Source organism: Antedon mediterranea, chromosome 1 (genome assembly GCF_964355755.1).
Source record: "Antedon mediterranea chromosome 1, ecAntMedi1.1, whole genome shotgun sequence".
Classification (NCBI taxonomy): domain Eukaryota; kingdom Metazoa; phylum Echinodermata; class Crinoidea; order Comatulida; family Antedonidae; genus Antedon; species Antedon mediterranea.
In genome coordinates, this window is record NC_092670.1 from 25,750,457 (window position 1) to 25,772,947 (window position 22,491).

Genomic DNA, 22,491 nt, shown 5'->3' on the forward strand with positions numbered 1-22,491 from the left:
GTCCCATATCTCAAAAACCACTGATGCTAAAGACTTTTTTTTCACAGACGTATTCAGAATGTACATATTCTTATTTGCTCAAATAAAACATAATGACCAAAACTACTACATTTGACCCTCGACCTCAATTTTCAATATTGCATATTTAATGATTATAATGTCTGTAGAGACTTTTTTCGCCCTCAAATGACTAGGATACAGGATTCTAATAGTCAACATATGACTGTTAAGTAAAACTCAAAATCATATCTGTATCACTCACCTTGAAAGCATGCAAATTACTAGTACAAGTTACATGAAATATGTAAATTAAGGGTGTTAGGGGTTCCCATATATCGAAAATATTTTTCAAAAACTTGCTCAGAATGTACATATTTGTATTTGCTCTAATGAAACATTTTACGAAAAAATGAATGGAAGTAAAATTTGACCCTCGACTCCATTTCTCAATGTTGCATACATAATGCGACTAAAATGTCTGTAGATTGGCCTCAAATGACTCGAATACAGGTTTCCTATAGGCAGCGTAGGACTGAAAAAGGAAGGACTCAAAATAACACCTTCGAGGGTGCAAATTACAACGTACAACGGGTGAAAGTTGCTATATCTCTATCATTAGCATTTTTCGAGATGGCAACACTGTAATTTGCATATTTCATACAACTGGTACTAATTTGCATACTTTCGCGATGCGTGGAAAATGTGTGATTTTGGAATTAGAAAGCGGTCATATTCTGGCTTTAGGAAAACAGTATCCGATTCATTTAAGGCAAAAACGAAATCTCTAAAGATAATTAGTCACATAAATGCAAATATTGAGAAATGGGGTCAAATATTGTACTTTCTGTCATTTTTTTTAGAGCAAATACAATGTGTATACTTTTTGCATACTTTTTTCGAGGTGCGTGACAAAGGCGTGATTTTGGGAATTCCTAAACGGTCCTATGTTGGCCAAACCTGTATCCGAGTCATTTAAAGCCGAAACAAAGCTTGTGCAGACATTTTAATCGCATTATATATGCAAATATTGGGTCGAAGGTCATATGTAATTTCAGTCATTTTTTCGTAAAATGTTTTATTAGAGCAAATATAAATATGTACATTCTGTAAACTATTTGAAAAAATCACCTCTATAGCATTATCGGTTTTCGATATGCTGTATGGCAGCCTGCAATTTCAACCCTAATTTGCATATTTCATGTAACTTGTTACAGTCCTATATTGGCTATTAGAAACCTGTATCCCAGAAAATGAAATGGGATCGAGGGTCAAATGCTGTACTTCCGGTTATATTTTCGTAAAATGTTTCATTAATAATAATAATAATAATAATAATATTTATTCGGCAAAAGTTCTTAAAAGTACGTTTTACAATTCATCTTGCCAGGAGCAAATAATATTAGGGCAAATATAAATATATACATTCTGAATAAATACAATAATCAAACAAAATCTGCAGAATCTTAATTTATTTGAAAACAAAAATGATCATATGATTACTTACACAAGCAATACTAATATTAATAACTAACTTTATTATATCAAAACATACGTTTCTCCCATTATGGAGTACCTAGAATAAATCCCGTTTTAAGTAGTAAGTATTATCGTGTTTGATACAAACACACATTTTATCCTTAAAGCATATACTTCTTGCTTTTACATTTTTTATTAAACTAATAATTATTAAACTATTTATACTAATTATTATCTGCCCTGAAATGACGTGCTCTAAAAAAGAAAAAGTATTGTAAGTAAAAAGTATATTGTAATTTGTATATAGAAGCAATTTTATTGAAATAAAAACAATACAATAGTAGAAAAATGTATTTAAAAAAAAAGAATAGAAAAATTAATTAATTAACACATAAGCCTATCACTTGTAATTTTGCTAAAAAAGGCGATAAATACGATAAAAAGTTTGTTATAGTTTTAGGGCAATAGTGGAATTGCCATTTATGATTTATTTACATACTTACATGAATAAACTTTGATAAAACAAGCCTACAACTGACGGTACTACAGGAAAAGTGTCAGCACCAACATTTTATGATAATATACAATGCCAAAAAAAGAAAGTGTTTTAATTATTATGACGATCGTTTTTAATTAATAACCTGAATAGGGGTGTCCCCTTAATAATTTATGGTTTGGCCGTAGTGATAACACATATATTGCTCCTTGTTTCGCAGGAAAGTGTCCCCTTTAATATGTTGTTTCCTGAATTGGTATGTATTAACATAAATCCATGTCACACCAAACGTTTCCTAATAACAAATACAAAACTTAGACAATTGTATTATTAAATTCTAGTGTTAAATTGATGCTTTAAAACATAATAATATATATTTTAATGTTATAGTCATAATACCACAAGTACACTAATATTTATAATAGAAACTCATTCTTATACATTTCAATATTGTTTATGATTTAGAGAGTTCAAAGAACATTCACTTAATGTTTTTATGCTTTATTCTCTTTTAAAATATAATTATTTCAAATTAACTTCTTTTGTTTGGGATTAATCAATATTTATTTTTCTCTAAGGGTATATAATTAATCATAGCTTCATCTAATAAAATGAATAAGATTTTTTTAACTTTGTGATAATACATGCTAATTTCATCAATAAAAAATATTCATTCTGAGAAACCCACACAAATTCAGACAAATTAAGTGTAATATAAAGACTAAAAACCAGTTTCCCATGAAACTGAAATGAATAATAACAAAAAATATGCCTTTGTATATACACTTTCAATAATTTAGGCCTAGTATGTAAACAAGCCTGATTGTAGATTCAGTTTCTATTCAACACTTCACTTGTCAACTATTAAATATTTCAGAAATATAGGCTCATCATAATGTCAAAAATAAATATAAAAAAGTAGTTCATAATTTTATTGTAGCTGGAAGTGTGGGGTGTGCGCTGAATCCGTTCCTGAACTAACACATTGGTCAGATGTTTTATCCTACTCTGCAGTAGTTCAAAATCAAGTTATTACAGTTACACACACTGCTTCCCTGGGCATCAGCTCAAGAGTCCTATCCCACCTGAGAATTACTTTCAAATTTATTTGCAAAGTGTTCTCAATGTACGGAGTACAGAAAATGGTAGAATTACATCAGAGAGGCCAACAAATCTTACCAAATAAAATATAGACCTTATTCAAAATAGAATAATAGAAACACAAATCCATGGAACTGTACAGGCACAAAATATCATATAATATACATATAATGTTCTTCAGAATAGTTATATACACTGCCACCTTGTAAAATCTGTAGTACTACTTAGGTGTTTATTTCTTTTCTGTTGAAAAAAAAAAAGAGGAGATTTATTAAAACGATGAATGCTTATTTTAGAAAAAGCCTATGTTACAGTAAGACAGAAAAGTGATCTGAATATGCTAGACATGATATGTATTCACTATTAAGCTCAATAAGTACAACTGTGAGGAACCTAACCTTCTCTTACATCAAGTGGTTTTAATCAGTACTGAAAGTATGAACCACCTTTATATACCATCAATAAAACATTCTACAAGTTACTGAATTTTGCCCTTGCGTAAATTTATATATAGATACCGTGAAAATATGGGTTTTATACCTAATTTGCATATTTAATGCTCATTTGCATATGGAGGCGGTGGATGACGGAGGGTTGATTTGTTGTATGTGGTTTGACAACATATACATTCATTTAAAACCGAAAAACCTTTTCCTACAATTTTTTCCCATGTTCACCATATTTTTTAGCTAGATTCAGTAGACTATATATCTTTACTGTGTGTTATTGTATGAATGTCATATTTATTTACTTTGTATTATATGAAGATATCAATAAAATGAATTCTGAACAATTATTTGCATTCTATTTGGAAATTTTATAAAGTTTTATCTGTGATACAAGTAAAAATAATGACGATGAATATTGGATTGAAAACATAACTTAGTGTGGGAGCTGCATCAATGCCCAACTCAACAAATATGAATTGTTTGTTGTTTAAACCAATGAAATTAGCTAAAGGGCGGACTTAAATGTTATCACAGTGATTCGTCATGGAGACTGGCTAACAATGCAAACATTTGGTATGCCAGTCATGCACTACTACGTCTGTGTGTGTTGAGTGTATCAATGCCTAAACATATTATAGACGATCCTTGTTAATTAAAAAAAACTTCACTGTACTGTGATTTATATTATTATTTTAGATTACTATCTATATATAAATAATTATTTGAACAAATATGGCAGCAATTTCATTAGACAACCTCCTGTTGTAATCACTTTGCTTTCAGGATTTCGGCCTCAAAATTGCAGATATACAGGAAATCTAACTGTTATTGTACTATTTTAAGAATGGTTTTAAAAAATATTTTATTAGGTATTTGTTTTAGAAATACCTTGTGTATCCATACAATAAAAATATGTAGACTGTGAACTATAACCAAAAGTCATTTGTTATTACCTGTGACCAGACCTGTTTTGCAGACTGCAAATAAGTTGCCATAGTTCATTACCAGATACTTCCGTTAGATAATCTGTACGCAGTTCCCAATCAACAGCATGGGCTAATTCTTCTGTTGCCATGTTGTTACAATTCCTAGAATAAAAATATTTTAAAATAAACTTACTGTAGCTATGTGTAATAAACAAATTATAAATTGTACCACAGAGTTAAACAGCTTTGTTTGTACATGATTAATATTAGTTTAAAGTTTACATCCCATTCGAAGGATGGGAGACAATGGGAGTAAAGCATCATTCCTATATGGAAAAGACAGGCCTCAGACACATGCCTAATAAAATTCCTTTATTACTCCATACTTCTCTCTACCTGTGTGCCCAGCTGCTTCTGACCCATGATTTCCTGTTTACAAAAAGTGGGGTTTATGCAATTAAAAAAAAAACAAGGTTTTTAGTATGGATAAAATGATTAATACTTTGCTATTACATAGACATGTCTTGTGGCATGAATTATAATACTGTTTTAAAATCATATATGAAAATTAACTATTACACTAGATATTTCATAGTCTATTTCATTATATAATAATGTCTGCTAAAAACAAATGCTATGGCCAATATTTTTGCTGGCTTAGTAAATTTTCGTGATCTTACATTTCCAACTATTTCTCGACCTTTTAATTTCGCGATTTGAGTTTCTTGTCTTCTACAATTTGGAGAACCAAATTGCAAATGTATTTCGCCTCCGCGATGAATGTCAAACAATTGAATAGCGTCAGTAAAATGACTCAATTGTAAATTTAGGGATCTAAATAAATAAACATTTTGGCTACACAATATGCTCTTAGATAGTGAAAACCCCCATAAATAAATAAACAACGCCGACCGGATCATGAAGTGAGCAATCTCCACAAACATTACAGCGTATTAAATGATTTAAGTCAAGTAAGTACAGTATACATTTAATACAAAATTACCTAAGAAATGTCGTAAGCTTTTTTTTTTCAATTCAAACATAATTTTAGCGATCAATCCTCCACGGCGCAATGTTTCTTGATCGCTAAGAAATTTTTCATTTTGAGAGAGGCACAGGTTGAGTGGGGCCTAGAATTTTCGGTCGGTTCTAATTTATTAGTTATCTGCACATTGGCTTTACGGTATTAGTGATAAACTACACCAGATTCAGCTTTTATCTAAATCTGTCTATCTAAGTGGCTATACATTTAAAGAAGTTGATAAAAAGTTAACAAAATTGATGTGTTCAATTATTGTGGTTGAAATGATGTCATTCTTGGCCATCACGTAAAGTTACATTTTACTGTTGGTACACCACAGTATATTGTAACATAATATAGTAATTACTTTATTTCAAAATATAAATAGTGACTTACTTATCTCTTAAATCTGGTGTTTGGGAAACTAATCGTGAACACTGCGATATGACCCATACATCACAATCTTGTTGACTTTGCACTTCATCAACTTTTGGTCCATAAAGCATCATAGAGGTCCTAAAGAAAATAAATTTAAAAAGAATAATTCATATTAAGGTACTGAATTACAATTCAAAAGAATTCATTAAATACAGAAAAGTTATAGTAACTATTTAACTTATCATATTGTTATATATACTGGGTTAGATGTATACGCAAGTTAACGATCGGTGAAACACTGATTTTATTATTGATAAAATTAAGTAAATTAAAAGTATTTCAAGATTTATTTATCTCTTTGGCAATTCGGCTTCAAGAAAAATTAGTTAGAATTGGTATTATTAGGCCTATAAAGTATAGAATTATTGATGGAAATTCTTTTGTTAATGTACAAGGCCTAATTAAAAGTGAATATGTTATTGCCAAGGAATCATTAATATCAGTAATTATTTGCCTTTATCAATCATTAAGTAAAAAGATCTCCAAAACTTTAAATGAGTAAAATATACAAAATGAGTTGCTGACACACAGTGATAGGGTTACAGAATCTATTGTCAGAAAATCGGTAGAGTTTCATCTGAGATTATTTGCCTAATGGAAAATATGCTATAGATATGTTAATAGTTTAGATATTATAGGACTAATGCTCAATGTAAATTAAAGGCGTTAAAACATTGTTCTGAGATTTCTATCTATGTCAAGCTAATTCTATTCAATAATGTATACCTAAGTATTGCTTCTTTCACTGTAGGTCTATTCTGTGATTCCTTGGCAAACATTTCCTGTAGAAGATCAGTGAAAGTTTTGGAATATCCTCTTGGCACAACCCTCCAATCTGACATTAAACATGGATTGATCATATTTGGTGTAGACTGAGGTGCATGCATTTCTTGTTTCATCAGACTGAATATCAATCTTCCAAAGTTATAGATATCTGAGCTTTCATAAACTTGGCTTAACATTATCTGAGAAAACAGAAAAATTAATAACTTGATAGATATTGATTTTGTCCTGAATATGAGAACTGTTTCTATAATTTTACAGTAAGATTAATATTTAATTAACACAGTGCTACGCAACACAATTGATTTATATATTATATAAATTTGCCTTTGGATTTATATATATATATATATAATAAATAAATCCAAAGGCAAATATATATATATATATATAAATCCAAAGGCAAAATACTGAAAAAATGACAATGCTGTGGGTATCAGTAGCTAGATCTCAATGGTGATATAAAAAAAAGCGAAAAGCTAAATCAAAACAAAAGTAAAACAGCCAGAAATGTTAGTAGAGCTTTCGGGCAACACTAGCCCTTCATCAGTGCAAGTGAAGATACTTGGACAAGATAGATAGATATTGTCAGGCAAGCACTGCATGAGTGGACAGGAATAAAAGAAATAAAACAAAAGAGGCATAAGCCTGGTGAGTAGAGGGTGGAGATAGTATAGTAGAAAACAAAGAAGATAGTTTGACATAAACATTTTTGGAATAAAACTAAAAAAAAACAGCTTAAATGGTGGTTAATATTGAAACTTTTAAAAATGTTGGTAGTCAATGGAGTAATTTTACCGATCTGGGAGTATGTTCCTAATGTTAAGTCCAAAAGGTTTTGTGGATTTAAGTAGTAATTCCCAGTGGTTTTCTTTGTCTTGCGAGTTTTGGCACTCCATTTGACATCGTGGTCTATTGCAATAACTCTGAAATTTGCAATCGAGTGACCAGCTGAATTAAAATGTTCGGCTACAGGTTGATCAAGCTTTAATGTTTTGATATCTGATCAGTGTCATTCTCATACGGAGCAAGTTTTTTTGTTTCCCCGACGTACTGTTTAACACAAATATTACAGTATATGAGATGATGTTTTTCAGTTTGGTTTCTCTTAAATTTTTCAGTAGAGTCAACCAATGAACAAGTCAAAGGTGACTGCCCAAATTGTGGCTGTCATGAGAGTTAATTTCATTAATTTAAAATCATCATCACCAGGATTGCCTGCTTTGTGGATTTTAGGTAAGAAGTAAAAATCTGCCTGGAACTGGATTAACCTGTGCCAAATGAGGTCCAATCTTATGATCGATAGTGTTTTTTTACCATCACAGAAACAGACCTTATCCACAATTTCCAGGGTGGGATCTGTTGTAAGTTTACGATAATGAAGAGGATTGTTTAGCCGTCTTAAGGACTCCTCTTCGTAAAATTTGCGACAGTGGCAGAACCTTTATCAGCGGGCTTAATGATGATATCATTACGCTGATGCAATTTGGCAATGACCTGCCTCTCTTGTTTTTCAAGAGATTGTCACGTTGGTCTGGACCATGGGATGTAGTTTTGTATATTTTCCTCAATAGCTTGAATAAATGATTTTAAAGCTGGACAACAATTTTCAGGTTGATTCCAGGAACTTTTTGGTTTAAATTTATTAACGTTGCCCTCGTTTTGCGTGGTGTTGCTGTCTGAATCAGCAAAAAATGTATTCATGTAATCATATATATATAGCATTAAAGACAATCTAAATTACAAAATAAAGCTAATGAATCAACAGGAACATTCAAATGTAATAGAAATAGATGTTCGACGTTTTACGTTTCATGTTCAAACAAAATAGTAGGACCTTCTGGTAATCATTATTACAATTAATAATAATAATAGTAATTATTACAGATCATAGTACATGCACAACTAGAAATCTAGTTTATTGTATCTCGTATACTAAATGTAATATATATATAACACCTTGACATTTTTTACAATATAAATGGTGTATGTATGGTATGTTTCAAAATGTTTTTATTTTCAATTTTGATTTTATCGATAATAAGCCCTATGTTTTTTAATGAAATTTACCTTTCTTTCCCATGTTTTTGGTGGACCTTCTTTCTCCCACTTTTTAAGCTCTGGTGTCCAAGCCAGTGGGTTACCTGCACCAATTTGACTTCTATTAGTAAATTGAATGGGTTGTCCATTTTGTTCCGTTAATTTCATTGCCATTCGAAAACCACCAAGTACAACTTGTAAACTTTCAGTAATGTAAACGCAATCTGGTTTGATGTCTCTATGTGCAATATCATGATCTTGGAGATGTGACAGGGCTTTTAAAATCTGCAGAAGCACCTGTTGAAAGAATGTCTCGCAAAGTGCAAATGCTATGGAAGGATTCTGGTTCTGGACTTTCATTAGCTTGCACAATGTCATAAGATATTCAGGCATTAATGCCATCGTTGCTCTCTGATCTCTCAAATTACTGAGGTTTGGATCAAGATATCGTAGAGGCAATTCAAAGTAGTGAAGTACAGTAACAAGATTTGAATGTGCAGGAACATTTAAAAGCACTTCTCGTTCATTCTTTACTGCATTGAAAGAGTTTTTAGAACCATTACCAAGAAAATTTATATTTGGTATATCTGGCTGGATTGGCATTACCTAGAAAAAAAAATTTATATGAGCAACAACAAAAAAAGCAGGAAAGAAAATCTCTGCAATTAAATATAATTAAGATGCATTTTGTAGAATGTAAGTAACAACTTGTGTACCTACAGAAAGAAATTGGTACTTTACTATTAAATGATTTTGCACAGCAACAATAAATCAATTAAATCAATGAATGGTATTACTAAAATATAGACTATACAAACCTTCATTATATATTTTTTATCCTGATGAAGAATTTCAAATGCTACAGATATATGTCGAGTTAAAAGATAATTGACTGTTTTGGTAAATTGTGATTTCTGTACAAGTTTATACTGATGACCCATATTCCAAACCTGTCCTGGTCTGTCTAATCGGCAAGTGCGCCATTTTTTAAAGTTACACTTAACATTATTCAAATGATCTAATAGTTTCTTTTGATTTTGCTGTAGAGTCACAGAAGATATATCTGCCAATGTGTTGCTCATTATTGGGAATAAACTAGTGTCCCTTTCATTAAACATTTTTCCAATTTCAGAAATTGCTTTAATAAGCTGTAATCCAAAGTCTGGATGTTTTATTGCACTGGCTATGTTTCGTGGAGTTCGTGCATGATCAAAAGTAACACCTGACAGATTGTTCATAGGTGTTTGCATACTTGCCCTTTGACCTGAGATAGCATTTTCAAGTTGCTTATTTCTTTGTTCAAGATTACATAAAGCTTGTTTTGTTAGAGCAAGCTCACTTTTCACACGTTGTATCGAGCTGTCCTCTATACTTGCAGTTGATAATGAACTATCTTCAAAATATCTTTTTTCTGCAACCTTTTCAATCTTAGATTTGAGGGCATCTTTCTCAGATTCTGCCATAGCTAACTTTAATTGAAGATCATCAATGATTCCTTTTGCATCCTGACTTGCTAGTTGCATTGCATACACATAATTTCCAGGTGAACCGCCCTCTTTTGGTTTATATAAGTTTGATTTTTCTGATGGAGAGGGGGGTGCTGAAAATGTCTTGTGAACTGGTTGATTTCTTGAAGATATTGTGGGAAAAATATCCCTGGTGTCTCCAAATACAGGATCTGTTCTCGTTGGGACATCGCCCACACTCACTCCATACCGCTTTTTATCGGGCCTAACAAATACAAACATTTCAAAATTATTATGGTTGATGAATATAATGAAAGTACAAGCAAAAAATTATCATTATTTGACCATAAGAATTTTATGTTTTGTACAGCTGCAGGATGCAAACTGATAAAATAAATTGTTACAAATAAATACAAAAATATATAGGTCACAACACAATAGACTCATTGTGCTATTAGTTAATAGACACTACAGACACTGGAAATTTTTTTTTCCGATACTGTTGAACCTCCGTGAACGGCCACCTTCCGTAAACGGCCACCTCGCGTAAACAACCACCTCCCTTAACAGCCGCACTTTCAAAAGCCTTCTTTCTATCTAATTAGTGCATTTTGTAACTTCCATAAGCGGCCACCTCCCGTAAATGGGCGCGGCCACCTCCCGTAAATGGGTGCGGCCACCTCCCTAAAAATTAGATTTTTTGTATGGTAAATATGATATGTTGATATAGCTTTTCTTTTCCATAGCACATATGCCAGTGTTTAGATTCTGTTTTTATTTCATTTTTCCCACTCTATAGTATGCAACAAGCCCTCCCACTCTATAGTATGCAACAAGCCCTCCCTCTATAGTATGCAACAAGCCCTTTTTGGCCTTCACGTCAGATTTCACTTTTTTTTTTGCTTCTATACAGTATCTTCTGAAATCTATGATCTTCATCAACAAACATCATATTTGCTAGTTTATTCAGAAAGAATTTCCAACATTAACTACAGTATTTGAGCTTACATGATATTATACTTTTTCAATTCCTGATCACTACTGGAATACCCATTTGAAGGTTGTCTTTTCATATTTGGTTGGTACCGAGGATAAGATGCAGGCAGTCGGCCTAAAACAAATATAATAATACAATACAATTATAACAATGAAAATACATATTGCATTTATATGATTTGTTAGCAAACATGACAAATTAGTACAGACCTTTGGATTTTTCTTCAAGCATTTTAGCAAGTTCAAAGTGTTGTCCTGCCTGAGCCTCCTGCTTGGCATTCTTGCCTCCTTTATTTGGAATGGTAAGGTCGACATCAAAATCTAAGAGAATTAGACATGCTCTCTCATGGCCCCTGAATGCAGCAAGGTGAAGAGGAGTATCTCCATTTTGATTTTGGATATTTGGATTAGCATTGCTACAAATAGAAAACAGAATGGCATTATAAAATCTACAATATTCATATTAGAATTATTAGAGTAAGTTTTGTGTATCAGAGATTTCAGTTCCTAAAAGCTACTTCACCATTGTTACAGTTACAGTAGTTCAATTACCATAATACTACTCTGAAAAGTTTGAACATAATAAACTGTGTCTTACTGCTCAAGAAGTAACTTCATGCATTTTGTGTGTCCCCTGTCAGCTGCTGCGTGCAGTGCAGTTGACCCCCAGTTGACAGTTTGATTAACATTCGCTGCATACTCAAGAAGTATAGATACAACTGAAGAGTGACCACTAAAAAATGTATAACAACTTAAATTAGGGTTTGATGTTAAAATTATTGTTAAAGAAAAAGAAACTAAGGTTTAGAGAATCATGTACACCTTTCACATCAAACTTCGTAGTGATACGCTGGAAGAATCCAAGAGAATATCTGAGGTCGAACAACGAGAAACCCTGGGGGGAGACCCAACTCACATCGACCTAGTAACCCAGAGTAGTAAAGTAAAGTAAATACCGCTATTCTGTGTTTACATTGCAACAATCATTTGAATATTTCATTCAACACTAGCGGTTACACATGCTCCGCACAGTCTTTTTCTGCTTTAATACTGTATGTGGTTATATACTAATTCACATGGGAGGAGTAAGTACAATAAAAGCGCACTCTTCCCTGATAAAAGTACTTTGACAAATTAAAAAAAAAAACAATTTTATCAAAAATAAAATTCAGAACTATTTACGGCCATTGATTTTGTTATACACAAAGTATTTCTTCACTTTGAAATATGTAAGAAATGAAAGCAATACTGGACGCAATGTCCCCGAAACCACCGGTAGGTGGCACTGTACACGACTAAAGTTTTCATGGGACACACTTAATACTTTTGTAGAGAGAAATCAGGTAATGACCTAAAATGATACGTATGTTGTAGCCAACATTTTGACATTGTATCACATGGTTTTAAGAGGGTTGGGAACGCTGAAAACATACAAAACAGTATCTGAGCCAAAAAGTACCTGTGACGTCACAAAGAACGTCATCTTCGGCATGTCTTCGGAAGCAACGTCTTCGGAAGCAACGTCTTCGGAAGCAACGTCTTCGGAAGCATTGGGATGTTTGAAAATATCACCCAAACAAAGTTCTAAATGATCATGCTGATTGGTCAGTTAAAATGCTTACGTATATATTTTATTCATTCATATACAAAATAAAATCCGATTGAATCGACGAGCTGGATGGCTCAGTGAGCTTATATTTAGGGTATTGCCCAAGGCGTTGCAATAATTCTCTACTGGATAATCTTTCAAAATATTTTTTTAGTTTAAGAGAGATTATTAAAAGGGTTAGGTTTGAGGACAAGTTTTATTACTTATGTTTTTATAAAGAAAAGTTTATAGTTGATAAAACTAAGCCGTCAGACAGATAGATGCACTATTAGACTAAACAACGATGCCACATCCAATGTGAGTACAGACACAAAATCACAAAATCATAAATATTTTTTTTTTTTTGATAATTTGTCAGGGGCCGGGAAGAGTGCTACTTAGTCATTCTATGCGAATTACTATTATGGCAAACAAGACCGTGCGGAGCACAGGTTACTGCTAGACCACAATTTAATTTTAAAATAGCAAATAGGTAAAACTATCATATTATAACTATAAAAATAAAAATGAACACATACAAACAAAATGACTCCAAATGGTTTGATTGTTAAACATGAAAACAATTTTTTTAAAGTTGTTTTCATGTTTAACAATCAAACCATTTGGAAATTAAAATTTCGTGTTTCCACAGCAATGTGTTTTTCATTCGATTTATGTCCATTTTTTATTTATCTACAGTATATGTATCAAATAATTAATACACCAACACAAATACCAAAAAAAATATAGTTTGGCTATTTATACTTTCGAAAAGTGTTTACAAACATCATCTGATTTACACAGCACAATTTTTAGTCGCGACTGAACAGCTCACTATGTCGGTCGGTTGGTAAACACTAACTTAAATTTTAGCACGCGACTGCAGCCATTATGGCCTTGTTCTTTAGTGTTTTTTATTTTCGTAAAGTCTGAACAGTCAAAAGTTCCATATTCAATTTTTTTCTTGATACAAATTGTTTTTATTTTAAAAACTTGTCAAAGTACTTTTATCAGAGTGTGCTTTTATTATATTAAGGCATGAAAAGACCATGCAGAGCATGGGTTACTGCTAGTCTAACTAAAAAAGGTAGTACCTGCATGCTGCCCAGTAAAGAGCAGTGGCACCATCCTTTGAGTCGCAATGGTTCACATCAACTCCAAGTCCTAGTTGTTGTTTAACCTTCTCTAATAAACCATTCTTGGCACCAAATATCAGATCTGCCATCCTGACATTGTTCACTCATCTCCAATATTCCCTCTAAAGATAACATTAGGTATACTGAAGAGAAAAGAAATTATAAAATATTAAAGTTAAGAATAATTCACAGTAAAACCACAATTTAGAGAAAACAACAGAACAATATTACTTGGAAATATTTTTAACAATTTTGTGGATGATAAAAAAAACAGGAATAAACATTTTTATAACGAACAATACAATATGCTTATAACAATACAATATGCTTATAACTACACGGCTGTTTGTTGCATTTCAGCAACAAATTATCGCAATGATATTTATGATTAAATACAAAATCTTTAAAAAATTGGACAATTTTGATAAAAAGGTATTACCACTTTTAACAGATGTTATTTTGCCTTGGAAATGACGTGCATAGAATGAAAAGTCATTTCTGAGGCAAAACAACGTAACTGGAATATTCTGTGTTTTTCACGTGGTACTACAGTATCTCTAAAAATAAAGATCTTTGAAACCTGAAATGTTTACAGATTGTTCATAAATTTGCAATAATTCCCCAAATGTAAAAATCTCAAAAACATAAAATGCAAGTTACATGGTCTTGCCTTGGAATGGCTGCACAATACTATAATTATATATCAAGTACTACTAAATATATTGTTGGAAAAGGAAATACAAAATCATTATACTATTTATTCAAAATATATTGTATGCAGACATGCTATATCCTGAACTTGAGGACAACCAGATTAAATACTGAATTCATTTTGCAATTTAGTTATGTCCATTGTCCTTTACTTGCCAATAATGAATCCTTAAGAATTTAAACCAAAATCCTGAACTACACAAAAATATATAATTGATTCACTCAATTTTCACCATTTTTATATTTTGTTTATTTTTGTTGAGTTCGGGTTATCCGCGCAAATGTAACATGCGCATACGTTAAGATATGAACGGCAACAAATATTATGCCATCCTATGACATGAACTAAATATGTTTCCATGAGTGCTGAATTGTACCTATTTTGTGTCATAAAGCATAACAGTATTTACAGAATACACTGTACAGTATATGTAATATAGTGTAGCATAGATGAAATTACGAGACCCATCTTTTAATCCAATTTTTAACATGATGATGCCATCAAAATGTAACATAAAGATAGCAATTTTGGAAGATAATTATCTAAATTAAATTAATGAAAATTTGAAGAATTTTGGTCAGGAAAAACGCGGTGAATTTTTAAAAAAGAGATGAAAATCAAACTTTTTGAATTTAACTGGCCATATGATGACGTCATGACATCTGATAGACAAAATTTTTATATGAATTCATATCTGCAATCCAACAGCTTCCATAATAAATTTTAAAACCGAGGAGCTATAAAAGATTGAAATATACTGTATAGATGAAATTAAGCAAGTCACGTTATTCTAATTTTTTTATATTATATGATGATGTAATAAATATACAAATTTTTGTAACACATGTGAAAGAAAATTGATTGAGAAAGAACATATTAAAATCTAGGGCGAAATAGTGATGAGCATAAGCGCAATGCACTCTATTAAATGGGACTAAAGCGAAAAAAATCCTATTAAAAAAATTTGAGTGGCCATATGGTGACGTCAAAACATCCAGTAGATATACATTTTAAATGCAATGATATCTACAACTCATCGGTTTCCATAAAAAAGATAAAAGAGGGGTCACCTTTGATCCTATAAGGAGCTACAATCGATTCAAATCAATTATTTTGCAATAAAAATTTATAAAAAGTAATTAAATTGATCAGAGAAGGTATGAAGGTATGCATTTATGCTAAATTTGTGCTCTTAAATAACCTTAAATCAATCAGTTTGGTATTGGTAAACTTTCATCACACAATTCAAATCACATCACATGCAAATATAGCGGTGTAACAGTTAGGTCTACACGCCAGAGTTTCGTTTCGTCTTTCTAACTCTCAATGTAATTTTAAAAAGTGTTGTCTGTAGGCCTACATTATTTAAAGCTCTATTTTCTATTACACAACACAAATTCTAAAAATACATTGCAAGTCATGCAAGACCATATTTTTATTTTGTTCTGCTCATTATTAAGTATACTACTTTAACTAACTATTTTTATAAACTAAATAACTATCTATCTATAACAATCTCGTTTTGTTTTACAACTCCCTGGTTGAAACCAACCATGCAGGGAACTTGATACCGGAAATTACTTCTACCGCGCGTAGAGTTAAAATTTACCGATTGAAATCATAACATTTCTTATAAACCCTTTATAATAATATCTTCCTAAGATAGAAATATGGAACAATATCGTAATAGTGGAAACTAATGTTATCAAATCTACGTTTCACGGTACATCCGAGATAGATAAGGTACTGTACAGTAGGTATCCGAGGCGGAGATTAGTACCGAAGTTTTTCCATTGTGCTCGCTTATGTCAGAATTAACCATAATTTATATATAGATATGCAATTAATGATGATGTAATCCACTTTTTTTTCTCCTAATTTCATAATAAAAATCATAAATATAATACATACACTTGAAAATGAAATGAAAAATTGGGTTCACCGAGCATTCTGACGATCTATATTTATTTTTTAAATTAAGTGTATATTCATAATTGTTTTAGCTTACACGTGCATAGCCTGTCACTTTTGACGTGCTAGAATAATGTGAAAAGTGAATAAAATATGATAAAATTGCTAAAGAAAGGTTGTAAACATTTAATGCACAAAAATTTAATTTCATCATAAATAAATGTTGACAATTTTGAAAATTTCAAGTGCGCATATGAATGTATTATATTATACAGATATTGACTGCTTAGAGGTTAAATATAAGATTTGACATCCCCGAGGGAATGATATTATGTTCGAGGGAATATATATTTCCCAAAGCGCCAGCTTAGGGATATATAATTCCCCGAGAACATAATATCATCCCGAGAGGATGTTAAATATTATATTTTATCGATATAAAAGGCAATATCTGTTATACATAGCCAACAACAAGTAGAATATCTGCTGGGTCGTCGGGTAGCTAGGCTAGGCCTCCTTTTTGTATTTTGAATGTAAACAAGCTGCCCAGACACTTTACCTTGCGAAGAATAATATACAGATAATTACTAATTAATGATTCCTTGGCAATAAAATATTCACTAGCCTAGGTCGTTTAAATAATAACAGAAGAATTTCCATCACTAAGGCTACATTAATATTATCAGGTAGGCCGAATAAATAATAATTTGTCTACTTCGAGCCGTTCCGAATCACCGGATGTTCACCGGTTACTGCTTGTATATATGCACTGATGAAGGGCTAGTGTTGCCCGAAATCTCTGTTAACTTTTCTGGCTGTTTCACTTTATTGTTTTAATTTAGTTTTTTGCTTTTTTTTTTCGTATCTCCATTGAGATCCAGCCACTGATACCCACAGCAGTGTAATTTTTTCAGTAATATATATTTATAAATCCAAAGGCAAATTACTGGAAAAATGACAATGCTGTGAAATAGCGAAAAGCTATTAAATCAAAACAATAACGTAAAACAGCCAGAAAAGTTAACAGAGCTTTCGGGCAACACTAGCCCTTCATCAGTGCATATATATATATATATATATATATGTATACAAGCAGCAGCTTTTAAAGTTAATTAATTAAATTATTAAAAAATTAAGATTAATAACAACCTTCTAATTAAAAATTACTTACCAATGGTAATGGTACAACTAGCTACAGTGTAAGTGGCAACTATGTACAGCACATATTAGTATGTAACTACCAGTGCAGTGTAAGTGGTAACTTCCAACAGTGTTGGATAACAGAATTTGATGTACCTTGTGTAAAGTCCACACTTGTCACTGTGTGCAACTCAGCTAATTTTCTGGCTATAAACTATACAATATTGCTTGTGCACAACAAACAATGCTGTTTGTATGGCCTGATAAAACTGCCATGTGTGGTTACATCTATTAAAAGTTGCAAACCTTTTACAGTATAAACATGAATACTGTGTTGAGTGTTTGCTATACAAAGACATACTTATAAGGAAATATACAACAAAGAATTCATAGCAAACACAACAAAAGACTAAACAGCAACAACCCAATAATGGGCATAGACAGTTTTGAATAAAAGGAAATACTACTTTCATTAACAGAAAATATTTTAGAAAATTCCACTTTCAATCACAACAAATTTGGTGATTGTTTGTCACTCGAAAGTATACAGGTGTGGCAAACAGCACACTTTGTACATTTACAGTAGCACTTTTTGATTTCAAGTTCATTCAACACAGAACACTTAAAGACACCTTCCCTACAATTTGTGACGTTTTGTAAAAATAATACATATATATTACTTTAAAAACATTAAACCATTCCTTGTCTTAAATGTACGTTTTATGGTAAATTTTGCCAGACTCCGTTGATAAAAATTGGGGAAAACCCGGTATTTTCGCTGAAAAGTTAGGTTTCCATTTGTTTTAGCCTCACGATCGATCGAAAAGTGGATGAATTACCGAAGAAAAACAGAAATATCAATCCGCGCGCAATGCATTTTGGGATTTATAGCGGGCCGCTATAATTATTAGAATCAACTTATTTTTCACATTTTAACCATTTAAAGACGAAAAAAGTTATCACAATAGGATCATATAGTATTATTTTTACATTAAATATAGTTTGTGATCTTAAATAGATCTAAAAAACGTAGGGAAGGTGTCTCTAAATATCATAGATCATAATATTAATAGCTTTTGATTTTTTTTAAATAGTAAATAAATTATTATATTTATCTCATGTTATATTGTTTTGGCCGTATTTTGCATTTTAAATTTTACTTTTGCTGGAACTGTACGGTATTTTTTTTGCCATATTTTATTTTTTTAGTTTACTAGTGAAAGTATTATACCCTTTTACACTGCCAAGCTTAGAACAAACCTGTGTCATGTCCAGATAAATTTCCATTTCACACCTGATTCATTAAACCTGGAAATTACACTGGTTGCATGTATTTACACTGCAAAATACCCCAACCAGTGTCAATGTTCTAGATTCATCAAAACATCACCATCTCACGACGCATGAAGAGACACCCTTAAATGGTCTGCTTAAGAGACACCCTTAAATGGTCTGCTTAAGAGACACCCTTAAATGGTCTGCTTAAGAGACACCCTTAAATGGTCTGCTTAAGAGACACCCTTAAATGGTCTGCTTAAGAGACACCCTTAAATGGTCTGCTTAAGAGACACCCTTAAATGGTCTGCTTATTCCTAATTTTGTATTTATGGCTATACAAACAATTTGAGTCTACTCATGAAGACTAATATTTCTTTACAAAATGGATAACCAATAACCATACATTTTATTTATTAAATAAGCGAATAAACAACATCTTAAGTGTTATCTTAATTGTATAAATTAAATACTATAATGAGAGAGGATAACAACCAACCGGCGAAACATATGCAAGACTGTTTACACCACGGACAGGCAACTACACACAGGTTTGTCCCGGGTTGACTTTCTGCATTAATTACCCAGGTGGTTCATCAACCCGGGTAACTTTTTACATCTACACTGACATACATTACCGTATTCGGGGTACAACTCGAGTTACACAATTCCAAATCAACTCCGCATAATTGATGGCAGTGTAAAAAGGGTACTATTCTCAATTTCCTCACAATAAATAAAAAACAAAGAATTAAGTTTAGTTTAAGTTTAATCATTTTATTATTACCGATACTGTACATTGCAAAATGCCACAATGTAAAAACTGTAGTGTAATAAATAATTATTTATTGTCAATTAGTATCATTCTGTTTGCATACATATTTCTGAAATTGTAGTACTACAACAACTATTTAAATAAAGCTGCATTTTAAGGTTGAGAATCTTTCAATTGAGCATTTAAGCTCAATATCTATAAATATAAAGTATTTTGTTTATGTTTAATTTTAGCATTGCAATATGGATTGTGCATTTAAAGCATTGTCTTTAATCTTAATTTATCTACAATACTGGATAGTAATATTGCTATATGATGCTAGATTAGTAAATTATAATTACTGTCCTCATTATCACTGGTTCCATTTATGGAAAAGTATACATTAAAAATAGTTGATATTCCATTGGGACTTGGGAGGTTGCCCTTTTCAACCGTTAAAAAGTCGTTCACAGTCATGTTACTACAGTAGTCATGATTTTCTAAGTTTTGATTGAAAATGGATGATTAATTGTGCCCTCATTCTGCTGGCAATATTACAGTATGAATCCTGATAATGACAACAGTGATGCAATAAGTTTTATAATAACATCATAAAAATTTAATGTAATGTTCTTTTTTGCCATTAGGTCAATCTGCAATGTTTTTTAAAAAAGGAAATAAATCATAATTTAGGCTTTAAGCGTGAGAATGAATTAAATGCGTAACACTTTATTCTATTCTACCGGGTATACTAGATTTCATTTCTCCATATGTACAGTAGTACACTAACATTATTCATCAAGAAGTACAGTACTGTATTCCAGTACTATTTTTATAAAACTGCCCTGGAGAAGATGTCAAATGTCATCCGTGAAATGATTGAATACAATCAATTAAAATATTAATCCGAACCAAAAACAAAGCCTTTTTCATTACAGTACATCAGGCCTATAATCTTATAATCTTATACCTTAAACAAAACAATAACAATATTTTTACTAAACAAGGAAGCATGAGGTAATTTGGCTTCACACAATTAACATGCTTTACATAAAGAAAAGAATAGGGGAATTCCCTTTATATCTCCCTTTGACATCATTTGTCTATAAAGCTGCTGATATTTTACTTTTTATTACAACTCAAAGGGAAGCTTTCCAGGGATACTTAAAGTCTTTTACAGAAACACATTATTGCTGGTCTGGGAATCTATTTATAAAAGGAATTTGAATTTTTTTTTTCAAATAAATGTACGTACATATCAGATACACTTGTCTTGTGTTGTATAACAAATAAGTATTGAAATAGTTACTGAAGTTACTATTACAAACTCATCAATGAAAACACAAATATGTATATGGTTATTCACTTATTTATGAAAACGCATACAGTACTACAAAGTTTCCTCTGTAAAATTATGTAATCAAGCTGTTTACAGGAGTAATTAAAAAGCAAATTGTAGTTAGAGAAAAGAAACTATGAAGCATGTTTATGTTATGTTGTGTGCCGTTATGTTTTCACCATTGACACGACAGCCATTTGGAGTGTAGCTGTATCATGGAGGTTGGTGTTTGCCTTTTAATCCCAAGGTCCGGGGTTCAATCCTGACTTAGTGCCATATATGGTTATAACTCACACTCTTTCAACTGCACTCCCTAAGCCTGAAGTGAGACTGCATGTTTTAATTGTCAATAACTAATTATCGAACTCAATTTAATTAGTAAACAGGATTACATCAGGTGGTTAAAATTAGTACCAAAAATATGAACCAACTTTATATACCATTGAGTAAATATTCTAGAAATAACGCGCGATTTACCGAATTTTGCACTTACGTAAATTTATATATAGACACAGTATGCATTGATTTAAATAAAGATAATTGATTTTTTAAAAGATATATTGATTTTGTCATGATATTTAATTAATTTAAAAAAAGCAGAAGCCAGTATCACTGCACATCAAGTCACTTGAATAAAAACAACCCGCTCAAAGATCCCTCGGCGAATATATGTCATAACCACCCTTGTTACATAATAATAAATACATAAGTTTCACTAGATTTCATTATAAATCAGGCGTATAATTAATTAATACATTAAGAAATAAAATTTAACAAACAAATAGGAAAATTTTAAAACAGTCGTCATTCGTTTCGTTTCACAAGGCAAAAATCCTATATTTTACATTTGTGTGGCCATAACAATGATGTCACAACATCTGAGTGGTAAAGATTCTACATGAATTCATATCTACAACATATCTGCTTACATATTAAGTTTCAAAAATTGGGGGTCATCACCATTGTATAATAGATTCAAAATAGGCATAATTTTGAAGATAATTTGTAACTTTTGCAACTAAAACGCACGCAAATAGTCTAAAAATCAACGTGTTCATATGACATAATTTTAATTTAAAATGATGTCAATCTTTTTATAATTGAATAGGAAAGGCTGGAAATAACAATTCATGAGAAAAAACAAGATTTTTATGCTCTGTGCGCACTGTATGCGTAAAATTGTTTGCTCGCAAAGGCATTTTTGAAAAAATGTCATGAATCGCATAGAAAGTTGATTAGAAATTAATTTTGCGCAATTTGAAACTTTAAAACGGCGTGACCCTTTACTGTAGAAGTGCAGTACAAAAGTTGAATCAAATCCACAATGGCTCCAACCTTTATGAAATTGTAGCTATTTAATATGTAAGTCTACAGCATCATAATGTTGAAGATAAACCAAATTGCTTTAAAAAATACTATTTTGATAGATTTAATCAATTCCTAT

General features: G+C 31.5%; 1 protein-coding gene across 2 annotated transcripts in view; it reads right to left on the reverse strand.

Moving 5' to 3' along the window:
* Positions 1-1,454: 1,454 nt before the first annotated feature.
* The window catches only part of LOC140063595 (uncharacterized), a 32,187-nt gene continuing 11,150 nt past the window's right edge, over positions 1,455-22,491 (reverse strand). The window contains exons 1-11 of one of the 2 annotated variants that reach the window (XM_072109998.1): positions 17,711-19,158; positions 13,875-14,059; positions 11,791-11,925; positions 11,403-11,608; positions 11,205-11,307; positions 9,549-10,461; positions 8,761-9,336; positions 6,634-6,872; positions 5,866-5,985; positions 4,476-4,610; positions 1,455-3,316 (exon numbers count right to left, since the gene is read on the reverse strand). In XM_072109998.1, the coding sequence (XP_071966099.1) occupies positions 3,298-3,316; positions 4,476-4,610; positions 5,866-5,985; positions 6,634-6,872; positions 8,761-9,336; positions 9,549-10,461; positions 11,205-11,307; positions 11,403-11,608; positions 11,791-11,925; positions 13,875-14,005 (2,577 nt within the window). In that variant the 5' untranslated portion in view covers positions 14,006-14,059; positions 17,711-19,158 and the 3' untranslated portion in view covers positions 1,455-3,297. Of the gene's footprint in view, positions 3,317-4,475; positions 4,611-5,865; positions 5,986-6,633; positions 6,873-8,760; positions 9,337-9,548; positions 10,462-11,204; positions 11,308-11,402; positions 11,609-11,790; positions 11,926-13,874; positions 14,060-17,710; positions 19,159-22,491 lie in introns of those variants that run through there. The other variant, XM_072109996.1, reaches the window with a different exon arrangement.